General features: G+C 41.4%; 1 protein-coding gene and 1 long non-coding RNA gene across 7 annotated transcripts in view; one reads left to right on the top strand and one right to left on the bottom strand.

Annotated features, from left to right (window-relative positions):
- The window catches only part of LOC116977076, an 86,176-nt gene extending 71,100 nt beyond the window's left edge, over window positions 1-15,076 (top strand). For 5 of the 6 annotated variants that reach the window (XM_033027346.1, XM_033027344.1, XM_033027345.1 and 2 more), the window contains 5 exons: window positions 993-1,991; window positions 2,826-3,041; window positions 7,646-7,865; window positions 9,680-10,057; window positions 14,768-15,076. In XM_033027346.1, coding sequence (XP_032883237.1) covers window positions 1,310-1,991; window positions 2,826-3,041; window positions 7,646-7,865; window positions 9,680-9,890 — 1,329 coding nt within the window. In that variant the 5' untranslated portion in view covers window positions 993-1,309 and the 3' untranslated portion in view covers window positions 9,891-10,057; window positions 14,768-15,076. The remainder of the gene's footprint in view (window positions 1-992; window positions 1,992-2,825; window positions 3,042-7,645; window positions 7,866-9,679; window positions 10,058-14,767) is intronic. The other variant, XM_033027347.1, reaches the window with a different exon arrangement.
- LOC116977077 lies at window positions 4,966-16,250 on the bottom strand. Its single transcript, XR_004413113.1, has 3 exons — window positions 16,014-16,250; window positions 10,878-10,882; window positions 4,966-4,976 (listed from the first exon to the last, which is right to left on the bottom strand). It is a non-coding gene; the product is annotated as an uncharacterized LOC116977077 (long non-coding RNA).
- Window positions 16,251-19,337: the final 3,087 nt, after the last annotated feature.

The following is a 19,337-nucleotide window of genomic DNA, read 5'->3' as shown; positions in this document are numbered from 1 at the left end:
GCTCCTCTCTCTCTTTTTTAATATATATGTCTATATACACACACTAAACTTTTTTTCTCATCTATTATATTGTTTACAGAGTACTATGTTTACATATTCTGTTGTGTTGCTGCAAGTAAGAATTTCATTGATCTATCTGGGATGTATGACATTTGACACTCTTGACTTGACTCGTGGCATTTTGGTTATACAAGGATTGAATGGATATGGATCATGTGCAGGAATATGTGCTTAGTTTAATACATTTGGCATCATGTTCTGCACATGTATTAAGGCCAATGGGACTGTACCTGTGCTGTCCTGTTCTCTGTTGATGGTTAGAAATACTGGCATTGTCATGGACCCCGAGGTTCCGGGACAGCTACTTACCAACAGGCTATTGAACTTTACAAAATCCAACAGATGGACACAAAACACTGCAGTAACTAAGCAAATTATTCCAGCATTTTGTGACTATCCATAGCCTTATGAAATGGACAATTACAAAATTAGCAATGATTGACAAAATAACTTTGCTGTCATCAATGGCTGTCCCCTGATCTCCAGTCTTTATGTCTTTCTTAAGTGACTTATTGTTAGATTTTAACCCTCTCCCAACAACTTGAATTAGCTAAACTGGCCTGTTTTCTCTTTCTCACCCTTTTCTTGGATACCAGTTATATGTGGTCCTTCCCAGTCTGTAGGGGATTTTGAAAGATATTTTGGAATGTATATATTATCTCTGTAGCTAAGCCTTTTAAAATCAGAGGATGTAAACCATAAGGTTCGAGATCATATGTCCATCTTTCTAATTTGTCCTGTGCTATTTTATTACTGATACTAGTTTCTTTAAGTTTCACATTCTCCCTAGGCACATCATAGCTCATAGCTGGCTTGTAAAAAATTTAATTTAATTTGTATAATAAGAAAAAAGGATAGGTTATTTGAGGTGCTTTGGAATGACCAAGCTTGGACTTGCAATTCTAGTGAATTATTTACCTTTCTTTCAACAGTGGGTCAATACTCAAGAAACGGGACGCTCTTCATTTTGACGGAAGTCATAATTAGAGTGTTCATCTTTTGTCACTCAAGCGCACCTCCAAGACGTGCTCCAAGACAAGCAAATGAACTTGAATATGAAAAATAGCATGTAATTGGCAAATAAATTTTGTTGACAGAAATCCCTGGAAAAGAACATTTTATTTTCTTCTAAATAGAATCGTAAATATAAACTGAAATTAATATAGCCAATAATACACTGAAGCGTTAAAGTTAAACATTGAAATATAGACGCAGTGGGTGTCTTGCACCTCGTTTCTCAAAGACAATTATGGCAAAAATAGGTCAACAATGGTTAAATCTACCTCAGGATATATTGTTGGAAGTATTTCGGTATCTTTCATTTGAGGAAATGGCTAATGTTCGTGCAACTTGCAAGTATTTCCATCAATTGATTGACCATCCTACTCTGTGGCTGAACAAGACGGTTGTCCTAAAACGTTTACAAAGCTGTAACTCCTGTTTTTGGACAACACTCAGAAAAAGGAGAATAAGATGTCTGGTGATTAAGGAAGCAACATCGAAGCAATTGCAGAAGATGGTTAATTTAATTCCTAACTTGACATCTGTTTCTATGAATGTGAAAATGAACACGGAAAGACTGCGTACCCTGAGACCACTGGCAAACTTGCAAAACCTGCAGCTGAGTAACAGTTCATTAGTGCTAGACCAAGAGTTGCTGAGCGAAGTGGTTACCTTCAAACAATTGACAACATTGGTTTTATGTTCTTCGTTATTTGGCCGTAGCAGTTCGCTGTGCCTCCTTGCAGATTTAAAAAAGTTGCAATCTTTGACACTTCATATAAGGCAGAAGAACCCTCCATTGTTATCATTTCAGTATATTTTGTTCCGGTTGCCAAAACTGAGAGAACTGTCATTGAGTTCTGTGGACACTTGGGAGAATTTATCACTGTGTTTTACAGCACCAGAAATTAGGACTTCTAAACAGCCAGGTATGAAAAAGATCATGGATAAAGAATTATTGTATGAGATGTAAAAACATCCTATATGTTTGATCTATCTGGCATGCCCTCCGTAGCTATAAGAAGCTATGCACTTTACATGTAGCACCTTGTATCTATAGAGGAAATGCTAGATAGATTCATTGAGAACATTACCCAAGGATATGGTAAAATCCAGATTTATTTTCCCAATTGGTCAGTGAGAGTGCACAATGCAGGCACTCTCACTTTAAAAAAAAAAAGAAGGAAAAAAAAGCATAGGTCAATTGGGGAAAAATAAATCCGGAAAATATTTCTCCACATCCTTGGGTGATCTTCTAAACAAGGGGAAAAAATGGGTTTGAATAATAGGAATGCTTTTTTTTTTCATTTATAGAACAGAAGCAAGAGGATTGTATTTGTAGATGAAGTTAGCAAAAGAGGGAATGCATTGCTTTTTAAGACTGGAAAATATATGGACCAGTTTGTTGGCAAGTGCTGGGAAAAGAAACCTAATCAGTTCAAGCAGTTACTTATCAACAGATTGTATTTCGAGTCCATAGTAGCTAGCCATAGGGTTATTGTGTATTGTAGCGCTAGATGGATCAAAGATGTTCTGGTGTCTTGACCTTGGAGTCGTTAATGTAATAAAATATTCGAAGGCTTTTAACGTTTCAAGAGTTTTACACTGATTGAGACCTGAATAGACAGTCAAAGTGCGTGCGCATACGTCCTTTCTCTGGCTTCATACTCGCTCTAACCAGTCACATTTAACAAACTAAGATTCTATTAAACTGTTTAAATAATGTGTCACCATAACCAAAAGTGAAACATTTGTTCTTCCAGATGGGTTTGAGCCACCCTGCATTTCACAGCTTCAGTTAGAGAGGCTGACTCTTCTCAATAGCACAAATGGTCCACTGTCCAGGAAAGCGCTCAACCAACTTCGGAATGTCCGTAGCCTTTCTGTGAGTCTTACCAGGCCCTGCGTTTTATTGAACACCAATTTTGTGCATAGCATGCTGGACAACCTGCCAAATATTACTGAATTAGAACTGTCCTGTAAGTAGACTGTTGCAAATGATTTGTCTCGTGAGACTCAAACTCTTAATTTTGGCCTCTTCAGCAGTTTTTACATTAATTATTTCAATGTCGGCTGCCTTGCCTTCAGGTATTAAAATGCTCAGTTTTCTAATTACTTTTCAGAGGCTCTCTGCCTAGTTTCCTTTGTAAAAAATCAGCTGCTTATTTAGCTGAATCAATTTATCCTTAAATGAATTGATATGAAATTTTTTTGTATTGCTTCAATGAAGGATCTTTGTGTGTTTTGTACAATTATGTCACTATATAAATGTAATTTATTCACTGTGATTCTAATTGTAGCTCACTGGAGTCTACAGAATTCAAATAAAAATAGAAAATGTTCGAAATAGTGAGCAGGTCAGGCAGTACCTGTGGGAAGAGAAACGGAGTTGATGTTTCGGAGCTCAGACAAAGGGTCTTCAACCTTAAACATTATCTCTGTTTCTCTTCTCCCAGCTGTGGCCTAACCTGCTGAGTATTTCCAGGATTTTTGTTTTTATTTTAGATTTCAATCATCTGTCAGTTTTTTTTATTTTCATTGACAAAGCTGCTAGACTAATGTGAATAAAGTAAACCCTTATTATAACTGACCTTGGTAGGGTGGGTGGAGGGGTAATAGTGTCCGTTATTGCCCATCGTCTGCTATAACTAGGTATGATATTATCATTGGAGCGAAGGAAATAGGCAATTTTTGGGTTGAGACCCTTCTTCAGAGAGATGTGAGGGTGGGCGGGGTGGGAAGATTCCAAATCCGACCTTTCTGTCCTGGGCCTCCTCCATGGCCAGAGTGAGGACCACTGTAAATCGGAGGAGCATATTTCGCTTGGGCAGTTTGCACCCCAACGGTATGAACATTGACTTCTCTAATTCCAGGTAGTCCCTGCTTTCTCCTCCCCTTCTTAGCTCTCCCTCCGCCCACTGTCTCCGCCTCCTCCTTTCTTCTTCCCGCCCCCCCACCCTCACATCAGTCTGAATGTATGAAACAGGAATAAGCTAGGATAGACTGGCAAATTATACTTAAAGGGTTGACGGTGGAGAAGCAATGGCAAAAGTTTAAAGACCGCATGGATGAACTCCAAAAATGATTCATGCCTGTCTGGCGAAAAATAAAACGGAGAATGCGGCTCATCCGTGGCCAACGAGGGAAATCAAGAATAGTGTTAAATCCAAGGAAGAGGCATATAAATTGGCCAGAGGAAGCAGCAAACCAGAGGACTGGGAGAAATTTAGAACTCAACAGAGGAGGACGAGGGGGTTAATTAAGAGGGGGGGGGGGGGAGAGCATGAAAGAAAGCTTGTGGGGAATGTAAAAACTGACTCCAAAAGCTTCTTTAGATGGGTAAAAAGAGAAAGATTAGTGAAGACAAATGTAGGTCCCTTGCAGTCAGCGACAGGTAAATTTATAATGGGAAACAAGGAAATAGCAGAACAGTTAAATTAGTGCTTTGTTTGTGTCTTCCTTAGTGAAGACAAAACCAATCTCCTAGAATACTAGGGGACCGAGGATCTCGTGGAAGGGAGGAACTGAAGGGAATCTACATTGGTCAGGTAATTGTGTTAGGTAAACTGTTGGGACTTAAGGCAGATAAACCCCCAGGGCCTGATGGTCTGCATCCCAGAATGCTCAAGGAGGTGACCCTAGAAATCGTGGATGCATTGGTGATCATTTTCCAATGCTCTCTCAGCTCTGGATAAGTTCCTGTGAACTGGAGGGTAGCCAATGTAACTCCACTTTTCAAGAAAGGAGGGAGAGAGAAAACAGGGAATTATCGACCAGTTAGCCTTGCGTCGGTAGTGGGGAAGATGCTTGAGACAATTATTAAGGATGTTATAGGCGCACATTTGGAAAGTAGTGACGGGATCGGTCAAAGTCAGCATGGATTTATGAAGGGGAAATCATGCCTGACTAATTTTCTGGAATTTTTTGAACATGTAACAAGTAGAATGGATAAGGGAGCGCCAGTGGATGTGGTGTATCTCGACTTTCAAAAAGACTTTGACAAGGTCCCATACAACTGCACTTAACCTAACACTCCCATAGCTATCTAGAATACAAACCCACGGACTCCCATAGGTATCTAGATACAAACCCACTGACTCTGGTTGCTATCTAGATACAAACACACTGACTCCCATAGCTATCGAGACTACACTTCTTCCCACCCTGCTTCCTTTAAAGACTCTATCCCCTACTACCAATTCCTCTGTCTATGCCGCATCTGCACCCAGGATGAGGTTTTCCATAACAGGGCATCAGAGATGTCCTCATTCTTTAGGAATCGGGGTCCCCATCTTCCATTATAGATGAGGCTCTCATTTGGGTCTCCTCTATATTTCGCAGCTCTGCTCTTGTTCCCCTTCCCCACCCCCCATTCGTAACAAGGACAGAGTAACCCTTGTCCTCACCTTCTATCCCATCAGCCGTCGCATATAATAACCATATAACAATTACAGCACGGAAACAGGCCATCTCGACCCTTCTAGTCCGTGCCGAACACGTATTCTCCCCTAGTCCCATATACCTGCGCTCAGACCATAACCCTCCATTCCTTTCCCGTCCATATAACTATCCAATTTATTTTTAAATGATAAAAACGAACCTGCCTCCACCACCTTCCCTGGAAGCTCATTCCACACAGCCACCACTCTCTGAGTAAAGAAGTTTCCCCTCATGTTACCCCTAAACTTCTGTCCCTTAATTCTCAAGTCATGTTCCCTTGTTTGAATCTTCCCTACTCTCAGTGGGAAAAGCTTATCCACGTCAACTCTGTCTATCCCTCTCATCATTTTAAAGACCTCTATCAAGTCCCCCCTTAACCTTCTGCGCTCCAAAGAATAAAGCCCTAACTTGTTCAACCTTTCTCTGTAACTTAGTTGCTGAAACCCAGGCAACATTCTAGTAAATCTCCTCTGTACTCTCTCTATTTTGTTGACATCCTTCCTATAATTAGGCGACCAAAATTGTGCCCCATACTCCAGAATTGGCCTCACCAATGCCTTGTACAATTTTAACATTACATCCCAACTTCTATACTCAATGCTCTGATTTATAAAGGCCAGCACACCAAAAGCTTTCTTTACCACCCTATCTACATGAGATTCCACTTTCAGGGAACTGTGCACAGTTATTCCCAGATCCCTCTGTTCACCTGCATTCTTCAATTCCCTACCATTTACCATGTACGTCCTATTTTGATTTGTCCTGCCAAGATGTAGCACCTCACACTTATCAGCATTAAACTCCATCTGCCATCTTTCAGTCCACTCTTCCAACTGGCATAAATCTCTCTGTAGACTTTGAAAATCTACTTCATTATCCACAACCCCACCTATCTTAGTATCATCTGCATACTTACTAATCCAATTTACCACACCATCATCCAGATCATTGATGTACATGACAAACAACAGTGGACCCAACACAGATCCCTGTGGCACCCCACTAGTCACTGGCCTCCAACCTGACAAACAACCATCCACCATTACTCTCTGGCATCTCCCATACAACATATAATCTTTCAACATTTTTGCAACCTCCAACGGGATCCCACTACTGGCCACATCTTCCCATCTTCACCCCTTCTGCTTTCCGCAGAGACCGTTCCCTCCTCAACTGCCTGGTCAACTCGTCCCTTCCCACCCCCACTCCAGGTACTTTCCCCTGCAACCGCAGGAGATTCAACACCTGTCCCTTTACTCCCCGTCTTTCCAGATGAGGCAGAGGTTCACTTGCACCTCTTCCAACCTCATCTACTGTAACCACTGTTCCAGGTGTCAACTCTTGTACATCGGCGAGACCAAGCACAGGCTCGGCGATCGTTTCGCTGAACACCTCCGCTCAGTCCACATTAACCTACCTGATCTCCCGGTTGCTCAACACTTTAACTCCCCCTCCCATTCCCAATCTGACCTTTCTATCCTGTGCCTCCTCCATTGTCAGAGTAAGGTCCAGCATAAATTGGAGGAACAGCACCTCATATTTTGCTTGGGTAGCTTACACCCCAGCGGTATGAATATTGACTTCACTAACTTCAAATTGCCCTTGCTTGCCCTCTCTCTCCACCCCTTCCCAGTTCTCCCACCAGACTTACTGTCTCCGACTACATTCCATCTCTGTCCCACCCACTCCCCTGACATCAGTCTGAAGAAGGGTCTCGACCCGAAACATCACTCATTTCTTCTCTCCAGAGATACTCCCTGTCCTACTGAGTTACTCCAGCATTTTGTGTCTACCTGCACTTAACCTAAATTAGTGTTCTCAAGTTCTGGTGTTATGCTTGAAGCCAAAAAAAAATTGGTATTATCAAGTGGTATGACCTTTATAATAGGTTAACTTTCTGAGTGGGATTTTCATTTTTTTAAAAAGAAGAACCACGGTGGAATATTAAGATGCCGCGTGCCAATGTTTTACTAAATAATCATATTTAAGAGTGTTAAAATAACAAAAGTATTCAGCAAATTATTATTTCCTTGGCTCTTGATGTTTCAACTTTTTATAACATTTTGAAGAGATGTGCAACTGTGAAGGAAATTTTTTATCAAATGCATTCTTCTGTACTTAATTTCTGTGTTAAATTTACCAGGGAATGGACCACTTGCTGAATTTGTGAACGTTTTACCTTTGGAGCTCACAAAAATTGATTTGATAAATGCAAGACTTTCGAATGTCGATGTACAGCTTCTCTCTGATTCTTCAGGAAAAAGCCTTAAACATCTAAGCTTGGTCCTCTGCAATGGTATTACTGAAACAATGTTAAAGCAACTGCCCAAGCAGTTTCCTTTCTTGCAGACCCTAGACCTAAGGTAAATTATAAAATTTCTGTATTAATTGATGCAAAATTCAGTTTTGTTTAATTTGTTTTTGGGAGTATTGTGGCAAAGCCAGCATTCATTGCCTATGCCTGTGCCCGTGAGGTGGTGATGGTGAGATGCCACATTGAATTACTGCAATTCTTCTGATGAAGGTACTCGCGTGCTATTGTTGGTTGAGGTGTTCCAGGATTTAGATCCAGTAATATTGAGGAATCAGCCATATATTTCCAAGTCAGGTTGGTGCACTCCATAGGTACATGGTTATAAATGTTATGTGTATCTATAAGACTGGTGGCTGATTCACAGTTTTGCCACCCTATAGCTTGGTGCATGGAGGCTAGTTTTGATGCCCAACTATGCTGAAGCTAACTCCCAAAGATAAATGTTCGTACCTATAATTATGGTTTGTATGACTGGGTGCTACATCAGCATGTTGTTTTGATCCACTGAACCATGGATAAAATTCTGGTTTGAGTAATTTTAAATGAGGATGATTTTGTTAACTCAAAGTATCTCCAATTGCAGTAGATTGTGTGGTCAGTTTATCGAGTTTAATTTCTGACAATTGTGCATAATTGGTATAAACAGCACCAGGTTTCCTGGCTTTCCTGCTTATTCTCTTGTGTTACTAAATGCATAGTCAGCAGTTAAATAGACACAACAACTGCTATTTAGCTGGTTTTCAACAAAGGACAGTACAGTATTGATTCTGAGCAAATAAGGTAAAGGGGAAGCTAAGAAAAAAAACTGCAATTGTCAAGCTGATGGTTTTTAGCTTAAATATATGCTGACCAAAATAACATCAGTAACCTCAGTCTTCAAAATTATTTGAAGCCAATTAACTGGATGTCTTCAATCGCTCCACCTACCCGTTTACTTGTGTGGAGATTAGTTTTAAATTAATCAGCAGCAAATTTGTTACGATCCTTGGGAGGCATTTAAGCAAACTTGCTGAGTCTTTCTCTACATTTTAAATATTGTATTAATTAAATATTAATATCAATACAATATTGTAATTAATTAATTATTTACATTGTTAGGTTATTTTCATATTTATTACACAAATTGTAGCAAAATAAAATACATGCGATCACCTGATGATGGAAACAAACCTTTCACCTTTTATTCACTTTTTTATCCTGCTTTCTGTTCTTTGTATTTCAAACATTTTTTGTCCATGGTATCTTAATGTTCTTGGCATGATAAATCTAGCGCAGGTTTGTTAGATTATAAAAGAAGGGGGTGGGTGGGAGGGATTGGGCAGCGACTTATACATAGAGCTGTTCCAAGGGGCTACAACGTGAGCCGCAACAATAGCCGTGTCACTGGAATGTGTGGTGGGTGAAGATGGGCTCTCTGGTGCACTTTGTGTGTGGGGAGTCGGGTTGGAAGTCAGGGCTCTAAACGACCGAGGAGACGGTGGGAGCCAGGGTTGACTGCTCATTCCATTCACATTCAGTTTATGTTTTATATTTGTTTTATGGTGCCTTAGAGACACGAGAGGGGTGTCATTAACAGGACAGGTGGTGTATTATCGTTTCATTATTGCATGATCTCTTGGCCGAGAAAACAAATAATCCAGAATGAATCTGGAACCGTGGGTGCTGGAAAATCGGTGTTCCACCTGTATGTAAACTGTCAGGAATTGATGCTCCTTACAATGATCATAGAACGGGAATTGTCAAGATTATCAGTTTACTCTTGAAGTTTTAAGCAGTTGTTTAACAATCTGAATGAATGTTAAGTTTTTACCTTTTTACTATTTCACCAAATTCACATATACTGCATTATTTTAACCTTCCCAGTGGTTATAGATTGTTGAATCAAGAAAATTTGTTTGGCTTGGTGGAGATGCCATTTCTCAAGGAAATCGTAATTTCGAACAATCCACATCTAACGGGCACAGTGATGAAGCAATTTCGGACTTTAACTGACAACAGAGTACACGTGACTCAGAAGAGCAAAAGAAATTACAATGGATGTGATTGCATATTTTATTCACAGTTATTGAGTTGATGAATGAGAGAATATTTTTGGATGATGAAGACATAGCTTGATTGAGCGCTGATTATAAATGCTGCATAGAATAAGCAAGATGTGACTGGTTTGACAACTTCTGGGTGCAATTGAGGCAGAGGCCCAACATTCACAGAATTTCAAATGGGGAAAATGCCAATTGAATCAGAAACATAGAAACATAGAAAGATAGAAAGTAGGCGCGAGAGTAGACCACCAGGTCCGTCGAGCCCGCACCGCCATTCGCTCATGGCTGAACACTAAACAGACACACTTACCCACAAACAGTAGACACAAGACACAGAACACAAGACACTACCCTCCCCTTTATACCGCTATCACCCCTCTCCACCCCAAGAACCTCGTGATCTCCTGGGGGAGGCAAAAAACCGGATAAAAACCCAGGTCCAATTCGGGAAAAAAATCCGGGAAATTCCTCTCCGACCCCAATCCAGGCGATCGACACTTGTCCAGGAGATCACTCGGGTCTTACTATACTAACCATACCTAGGTCCATATCCCTGCCCTCTCCCCGTAGCCCCTTATCCCCTTGGCAGCTAAAAAAACATCTATTTTAGTCTTAAATATATTTAAAGTTTCTGCTTCCACTGCTCCCTGGGGCAGTGAATTCCATAAATTAACCACCCTCTGGGTGAAGAAGTTCTTCCTCATCTCAGTTTTAAAAGAGCCCCCCCTTATTCTGCAACTATGTCCCCTAGTTCTAGTTTCCCCGATCATTGGGAACATCCTCGGTGCATCCACCCGATCAAGGCCCCTCACGATCTTATATGTTTCAATGAGATCGCCTCTCATTCTTCTAAACTCCAAAGAGTAGAGTTCCAGCCTACTTAACCTTTCCTCATATGTCAATCCCCTCATTGCAGGAATTAATCTTGTAAACCTTCGCTGCACTGCCTCCAGGGCTAGTACATCCTTTCTTAAGTATGGACCCCAGAACTGTACACAGTATTCCAAATGTGGTCTCACTAATACTGTGTACAGCTGCAGCAAGACCTCCGTGTTTTTATACTCAATCCCCCTAGCAATAAAGGCCAAAACTCCATTGGCCTTCCTGATTGCTTGCTGCACCTGCATACTAACTTTCAGTGATTCATGTACTAATACCCCTAGATCCCTTTGCGTTGCATTACAACGCAGCTCCTCCTCATTTAGAAAATAACTTGCCCTATCATTTTTTTTCCCAAAGTGAATGACTTCACATTTATTAGTATTAAATTTCATCTGCCAAGTTGTTGCCCACTCACCTAGCTTATCTATATCCTTTTGCAGACTCTTCCTATCCTCCTCATCCCCTACTTTTCCTCCCATTTTTGTATCGTCCGCAAATTTTGATATATTACACTTGGTTCCCTCCTCCAAATCATTTATATAAATTGTGAACAACTGGGGTCCCAGCACCGACCCTTGCGGAACCCCGCTAGTTACCGGTTGCCATCCCGAGTATGAACCATTTATCCCCACTCTCTGCTTCCTATTTGTTAGCCAATCCTCTACCCATGCTAATATATTACCCCCAATCCCATAATTTTTTATTTTTAGCAATAGTCTCTTATGTGGCACCTTGTCAAAAGCCTTTTGGAAGTCCAAGTATACCACATCCACCGGTTCCCCTTTATCCACCCGGGTTGTTACTTCCTCAAAGAATTCGAGCAGATTCGTTAAACAGGACTTCCCCTTCACAAAACCATGCTGGTTCTGTCCGATGAAGTCATGTTTATCCAAGTGCCCCGTTAGTGTTTCTTTAATAATTGTCTCTAACATTTTACCCACCACCGATGTTAGACTAACCGGTCTATAGTTACCCGCCTTCTGTTTACTTCCTTTTTTAAATATAGGTGTTACATTGGCCATTTTCCAATCCACTGGGACCGTTCCTGCCTCCAGGGAGTTTTGGAAAATTATCACCAATGCATCCACAATCCCCACCGCTATCTCCCTCAAGACCCTTGGATGTAATCCATCAGGCCCAGGGGATTTATCCTCCTTCAGTCTCATTAATTTCCCTAATACCACCTCCTTGGTGATCTTAATAGTATTTAGCTCCTCCATTCCTACCGCCCCCTGTTTATCCAGCGTTGGAATATTTTTTGTGTCTTCTATGGTGAAGACTGATACAAAATACTCGTTTAATGCCTTTGCCATTTCCATGTTCCCCACCAACAACTCTCCAGTCTCACCCTCCAATGGACCAACGTTCACCTTAGCCACCCTTTTTCTTTTTATATAGCTATAAAAACTCTTACTATTAGTTTTTATGTTGTTCGCTAAATTCCTTTCATAGTCTATTTTCCCCGTCTTAATTAATCTCTTAGTTATTTTTTGCTGACCTTTAAATGCTTCCCAATCCTCTACCCTCCCACTATCTCTGGCTACCTTATATGCCCTTGCCTTCAGCCGAATACTATCCTTTATAGTTTTACTGAGCCATGGCTGACTGTTCTTACCCTTACCCCTTTTTTTCTTCATAGGAATAAATTTTTCTTGAAGGTTATACAGTAGATCCTTAAACGTACACCACTGCTCATGTACCGTCTTATTCTTGAGTCTGCTATCCCAGTCAACTTTGATCAGCTCAGTCCTCATACCTTCATAATCCCCCTTATTTAGACTAAGCACCCTAGCCTGAGTTTCAACCTGCTCCCCTTCTATTTGAATATGGAATTCGACCATATTGTGGTCACTTGTTCCCAACGAGTCCCTAACTATGACATTTTTAATTAATCCTGCTTCATTACACAGGACCAGATCCAAGATTGCCTCCCCCGTTGTCGGTTCTGTGACATACTGTTCTAGGAACCCGTCTCTAATCCATTCTATAAACTCTTCCTCTAGTCTACCCTGCCCAGTTTGGTTTGCCCAATTAATATGAAAATTGAAGTCCCCCATGATTACAGCAGTTCCCTTTTTACATGCGTCAACTATTTGCAGATTTATGTTCTGACTAACAGCGTCACAGCTATTTGGAGGTCTATAAATTACACCCACTAGTGTTTTTTTCCCCTTATTATTCTCTATCTGTACCCAAGCTGTTTCACTATCCTGATCCTTCAACGCAATATCCTTCCTCTCTATTGCCGTTATTCCCTCCCTTATTAAAAGGGCCACCCCTCCTCCCTTTCTTTCCTGTCTATCTTTCCTAATTGTCGAGTACCCCTCTATATTTAACTCCCAGTCCTGATCCCCTTGCAGCCATGTCTCCGTAATGGCCACGATATCATAACTATATATACTTAATTGCACCGTTAATTCATTTATCTTATTACGAATACTCCGTGCATTTAGATAAAGCACTTTCAGATGATTTTTACTACCCTTCCTTTCCGTTTTTGCCCCTTTTACATCTAAAGCTTTATCTTCACACATTCTGTCTCCTGTCACATTTTGACTTTCCGCTTCCCCACTGATACCCTGCTCTATTTCCTCTACCCCTGCCGTTATTACCCCCCTTGATACCTCCCCCCCCGCTACTTAGTTTAAAGACCTCTCTACTGCCCTAGTTATATGATTTGCCAGGACCCCAGTCCCAGCACCGTTCAGGTGAAGTCCGTCCTTACAGAACAGATCCCCCCTGTCCCAGTACTGGTGCCAGTGGCCCAAGAAACCAAACCCATTATTCCCACACCAGTCTTTGAGCCACGCATTTAGCTTTTTAATTTTACGTACCCTCGCCGATTTGGCCCGTGGCTCAGGTAGCAATCCGGAGATCAGTACCCTCGAGGTTCTGCTTTTTAATTTATTCCCTAACTGCTCAAACTCCTTCAGCAGATCCTCCTTCCTCGTCCTTCCTATGTCATTGGTCCCCACATGGACCACGACCACTGGATCCTCCCCCTCCCTCTGCAAATTTCTCTCCAGCATCGCAGAGATATCCTTAACCCTAGCACCGGGTAGGCAACACAGCCTTCGGGACATGTTCTGCTGGCCGCAGAGAACCTTATCTACCCCCCGAATAATACTATCCCCTATCACTACGGCATTTCTTCTAACTCCCCCCTCTTGAATGGCCTCCTGATCCACGGTGCTGCAGCCAGGTTGCTCATCCCTCCCACAGCCCCTGATCCCGTCCTTACATTGAGTAAGAGCCTCGGTCATGCTCGTCAGGGACAAGGGCTGTGGCTCCTGCCGCATCTCCTCCTGGTTCCCCCTACCTGCCTCGCTTATGGCCACACCTTCCTTTCCTTGCTCACTGCCTACTGAATTAGTTAAACTGGTTGGTGTGACCATCCCCTGGCACAAAACATCCAGGTAATACTCCCCCTCCCTGATGTACCGCAGCGTATGAAGTTGGGTCTCCAGCTCATCAATGCGGAGCTGGAGTTCCTCTAGCCTCAAACACTTACTGCAGCTGTAGGGATCTTCTACATCAATGGTGTCGACAAATTCCCACATCTCGCAGTATTGGCACATCTCCTGACCGCCCATCTTATATAAGTAATTAACTGGTCCTATTTAAGAATCCCCTACTGTATTGATACACCCCTTATTTATATAATCCTACCTCCTATAAATGGGAAAGTACTCACCCCAGCCGTAAATTACCTACTGGTTTGGCTGTCTAGTGGTAATTCCGTCCGCTCTTCCTGTCTGGTCCACTGCTCCCTTGCAGTGCGTGGCAAACCTCTTTGCCTCTGTTAGTCTCTGTTAGTCTCTCGAGCCGCGGCTCCGTCCGTCCTCCCTCGGCGACAGCACCTGTGGCACCGCGGCCACGGAGTCACAGTTGGCCGATCCGTTTCCGAGTTGACTGCAGTTGTCCTTTTTCTTCAGAACAAAATGAACTTTGGCAACGGGGCCCACCGCGTAGTATATGTTGGCGTCGTCAGGAATGACCACCGCATTGGCTTTTTTCACTGCCAAAAAGAAGCGTAGAGTTCTCTAATATTTGAATTATTATAAAACTTATCTGTTATCTGGTATTCTAAATTAGGTGCACACTTACATTTTATGTGCTTAAAAAAAAATATCTCTTTCTGATATAAAGCCTCAAGCGTATTTTAGGATCATTTGTTTCTCATAAGAAATGCAAGTTTCAGATTTTTACAATGATTTTCATGTTTATGATTGCTCCTATAGAAAAGGTGTCATAGTCATAGAGTGTGGAAACGGGCCCTTCAGCCCAACTCGCCCACACCGGCCAACAATGTCCCAGTTACACTAATCCCACGCCTGCGCTTGGTCCATATTCCTCCAAACCTGTCCTATCCATGTTCCTGTCTAACTGTTTCTTGAATGATGGGTTAGTCCCAGCCTCAACTACCTCCTCTGGCAGCTTGTTCCATACACCCACCACCCTTTGTGTGGAAAAAGTACCCCTCGGATTCCTATTAAATCTTTTCCCCTTCACCTTGAACCTATGTCCTCTGGTCCTCGATTCCCTACTCTGGGCAAAAGACTACCTGATCTATTCCTCTAATGATCAAAGTAATGATTTGGGAAGATGTAAACACAAATTCAGAACTTCAATGGAACAAGTTAAGATTCAAATGGATTTCATCATGTCTATTGAAAGTGAAGTCCCACATCACAATTAGCTTCAAACTCCAATAAAGGATATTTTAATGTTAATGTTTGTAATGTGCTTTGAAAATCTAATTTGAAAAGCAGTGTATTGAGAGGGCAATGAAATAGTTTTACGGGGAAGTCTCTAAATGATAAATTACCATCAGCACTTCTGCAGCAAAAGAGGGTCAAACGCTCCCGACCATTGTTTATGTATAGCGTTCCTGTGTTTGACATAAACTGTATTGCTAACATTTTGTAGAGAATATTTGAAAAGATATTGGGGGAAAAACCCCTGAAAATAGCATATTTGTTACAAGAATAGCTGAGGTCTTTTCTATGTAGCACAAAGAACACAATGAGAGACCATATGGATTTTATTAAATAGTGTTTTTAATAAAATTCTGAATTGTTTATTAGAATTCAGACTTGTGCTGCATCTATTATTTCTTTACCTTACATTAAAATAATGGATAGATGGAGGATTAAATATAGTTTGAGCTGTATTGATGACTGATGGAATGCCTTAATGTTTTCCTGAACATAATTAGCCAGTAGCCATTTTGAATGGAGCAGGTAATTTCATTCAGTGGTCCATGTGACTACTTGTGACATGAGTATTCTGCAGATATATCTGCAGGGAGTTTCAGGATACAAACTCGTAGTACTTTTTGGTTTTGGAGTTCTTAATGTCTCCATTCAATGTTTGTAAAAGCATAGTTCAGAGGATGTAGTACATATGAATGAAGGTTGGTCTGTTAAGTTTATCGAGGCTGTTGGTCATATAGTAGTGCATTTCATAGGTTGAGGGCCAGGAATAAAATAACTGACATAATAAATCCATTTTTTCTTGTCATGTTGCTTCTATTATTTGAGTGGATACTTTCAAAGCCAATAAGAATACATTTGTAAATTTAGACAATGAAAAATGTCCTGCGTTGTTAAATTTACCACACAAATCAAAGTTTTTATCCACCCCCAACTAATGTTAACTTAAAAATGGGTATTCATTAAAAAAATGTATCTTTAAAATTGTCAAGTCTACTACAATCTGTGGCATGTAACAACTGTCTTGAATTGGTTTAAAGTAAATCATTTTACAAAAAATAAACAGAATTCATGCTGTTTTCTGTGTATATACCATTTATCCACAAGAGGGCAGGCATATCACTCTGTATAATCTGACACTGGCTTAATATTTTTTGCAAAGTGTCTTCCCCTTTGATATTGAGATTCAGAAATTGGTGGTTAGATTGTATCTATGAATTGAACCATAAAACTATGCTGGGCCATTGTCACTCTGGGTCCTTTCCATCAGAAGGTGCTCCTTCCATCTAAGTTACTTTCAGCATTGCAGCAATCTGATTCTCAACTCTTAGTCCTTGCAGTATTTGTCAAAGCCATTTAAGACCTACCTGCAGTGAGCCAGGAATGGAGGTGAACTTGCCATGTGCAGAGAGGCAGTCTTCATGAACTTGCCTAGTACAGAGAAACAGTATCTGGAAGGAATACTTGTAATAAATGCTTAGCTGTTCCTCCTTCCTTGAAGTCAGTGCCCTTGAACCCATTCATGGCAAAGTGTCTCATCTGGATTCACTACTACATCTGAACAAGAAAGCAAAAAAAGCCATAACTCAAATGAAAAATGACAAGGCTTCAAGAGCGGATGGTATTCTGCCTATGGTTCTAAAAAGCAAATGCGAAGAACTGAGGTGTAAGTGATATTCCCTGGAATTTAAACAGCTTGAAATTAATAGCAGGTCTTTAGCTCCATTACATACCAACCCATCAAATGGGGTTTCAACCCACCAAATGGCCAATTTACCAAACCCAGGCTGCTTCTGAAGAAAAGGTATTAGAAGCTCCCTTCACCGATCAAGCTCATGATTTGAGGTGTAAACACAATATCAGAACTTTAACAGAGCAAGTTAAGATTTCAATGGATTTCATCATGTCAATTGAAAGTGAAGTCTTGCATCATAATCAGATTTAATCTCCAATAAAGGATATTTGAATGTTATTTGTTTTAAATGTGTTTTTAAAATCTAATCTGAGAAGCAGTGTATTGAGAGGACAGTGAAATAGTTTGCAGGGAAGTCTCTTAATGATAGATTACTACCAGAACTTCTGCAGCAAGGGCATCAAACACTCCCGACTACAGCTATTCCACCATCAAATATGCTTATTGTTCCATCCCTCACCCACATTTTGGAAAATTATATCACCAGGCTGTGCTCCTCTTTCTAGATAGCTGCTGGAGACCACAGAGGATCAAAGGTCTTTTATTATAGTTGGTCGGGGAGGGGGGCAGAGGATTGATTTTGCAAGTGCTTGTCATCAGTAGACAGACGGTGCTCAAGGACTCAGCAATAGAGCTGAATGCATACACCACATTTGTTACTGACTTCAAGAGGAAATGAGTGCAGGATTGTGTTCCCACCAAGATCATCCCAGTTTTCCATACCAACAGCCTTGAATGAACCAGGGTGTCGATAATCTACAGCGGACCAGGTCTGAGAACCAGGTCTCAGGCATGTAAGTCTGGTGATACAGAATATAAGAATTCCAGGAACAACCCCAAGAAGGCCATCAAGAAAGTGAATAAACCCCTTTGTAGACGATCAGATGGGCATTTGGCAGGTATGGATGGGCTTGTGTGTCATTACATCCACAAGGGGAAGCCAAATAGCTCAAATGACAACAATGCATCCTTCCCAGAGAGCTGAATGCTTTCTATGCTTGGCTTGAAAAGGAGAATATTGATGTATCATCTGGGGCTCTCACAGCCCCCAACAACACTAATCTCAGTGATGAGACCAATGTCAGAAGATCCTTCCAAAGGGTGAACCTCGGAATGTATCTGGCACTGATAGTGTACCTGGCTGCATTCTTGGCTGTGAGTTGACCTCGGACCAACTGTCGGCGGTTTTTGCGGACATCTTTAACCTCTCATTACTAAAATCCAAGGTCATCCTTGGATAGGCTGCATCCCAGAGTACTTAAGGAAGTAGCCCCAGAAATAGTGGATGCCTTAGTGATAATTTTTCAAAACTCCTTAGATTCTGGAGTGGTTCCTGAGGATTGGAGGGTAGCTAATGTAACCCCACTTTTCAAAAAGGGAGGGAGAGAGAAAACGGGGAATTACAGACCAGTTAGTCTAACATCGGTAGTGGGGAAACTGCTAGAGTCAGTTATTAAAGATGGGATAGCAACACATTTGGAAAGTGGTGAAATCATTGGACAAAGTCAGCATGGATTTACGAAAGGTAAATCATGTCTGACGAATCTGATAGAATTTTTCGAGGCTGTAACTAGTAGTGGATAAGGGAGAACCAGTGGATGTGTTATATCTGGACTTTCAGAAGGCTTTCGACAAGGTCCCACATAAGAGATTAGTATACAAACTTAAAGCACACGGTATTGGGGGATAGAGAACTGGTTGGCAAACAGGAAGCAAAGAGTAGGAGTAAACGGGTCCTTTTCAAAATGGTAGGCAGTGACTAGTGGGGTACCACAAGGCTCAGTGCTGGGACCCCAGCTATTTACAATATATATTAATGATTTAGATGAGGGAATTGAATGCAACATCTCCAAGTTTGCGGATGACACAAAGCTGGGGGCAGTGTTAGCTGTGAGGAGGATGCTAGGAGGCTGCAAGGTGGCTTGGATAGGCTGGGTGAGTGGGGAAAATGCATGGCAGATGCAGTATAATGTGGATAAATGTGAGGTTATCCACTTTGGTGGCAAAAACAGGAAAGTAGACTATTATCTGAATGGTGGCCGATTAGGAAAAGGGGAGATGCAACGAGACCTGGGTGTCATGTTACACCAGTCATTGAAAGTAGGCGTGCAGGTGCAGCAGGCAGTGAAGAAAGCGAATGGTATGTTAGCATTCATAGCAAAATGATTTGAGTATAGGAGCAGGGAGGT

The sequence above is a fragment of the Amblyraja radiata genome, chromosome 9, assembly GCF_010909765.2.
Source record: "Amblyraja radiata isolate CabotCenter1 chromosome 9, sAmbRad1.1.pri, whole genome shotgun sequence".
Lineage (NCBI taxonomy): Eukaryota > Metazoa > Chordata > Chondrichthyes > Rajiformes > Rajidae > Amblyraja > Amblyraja radiata.
Note: the sequence above shows the minus strand (reverse complement) of the source record. Positions and strands in the feature narration are given on the sequence as shown.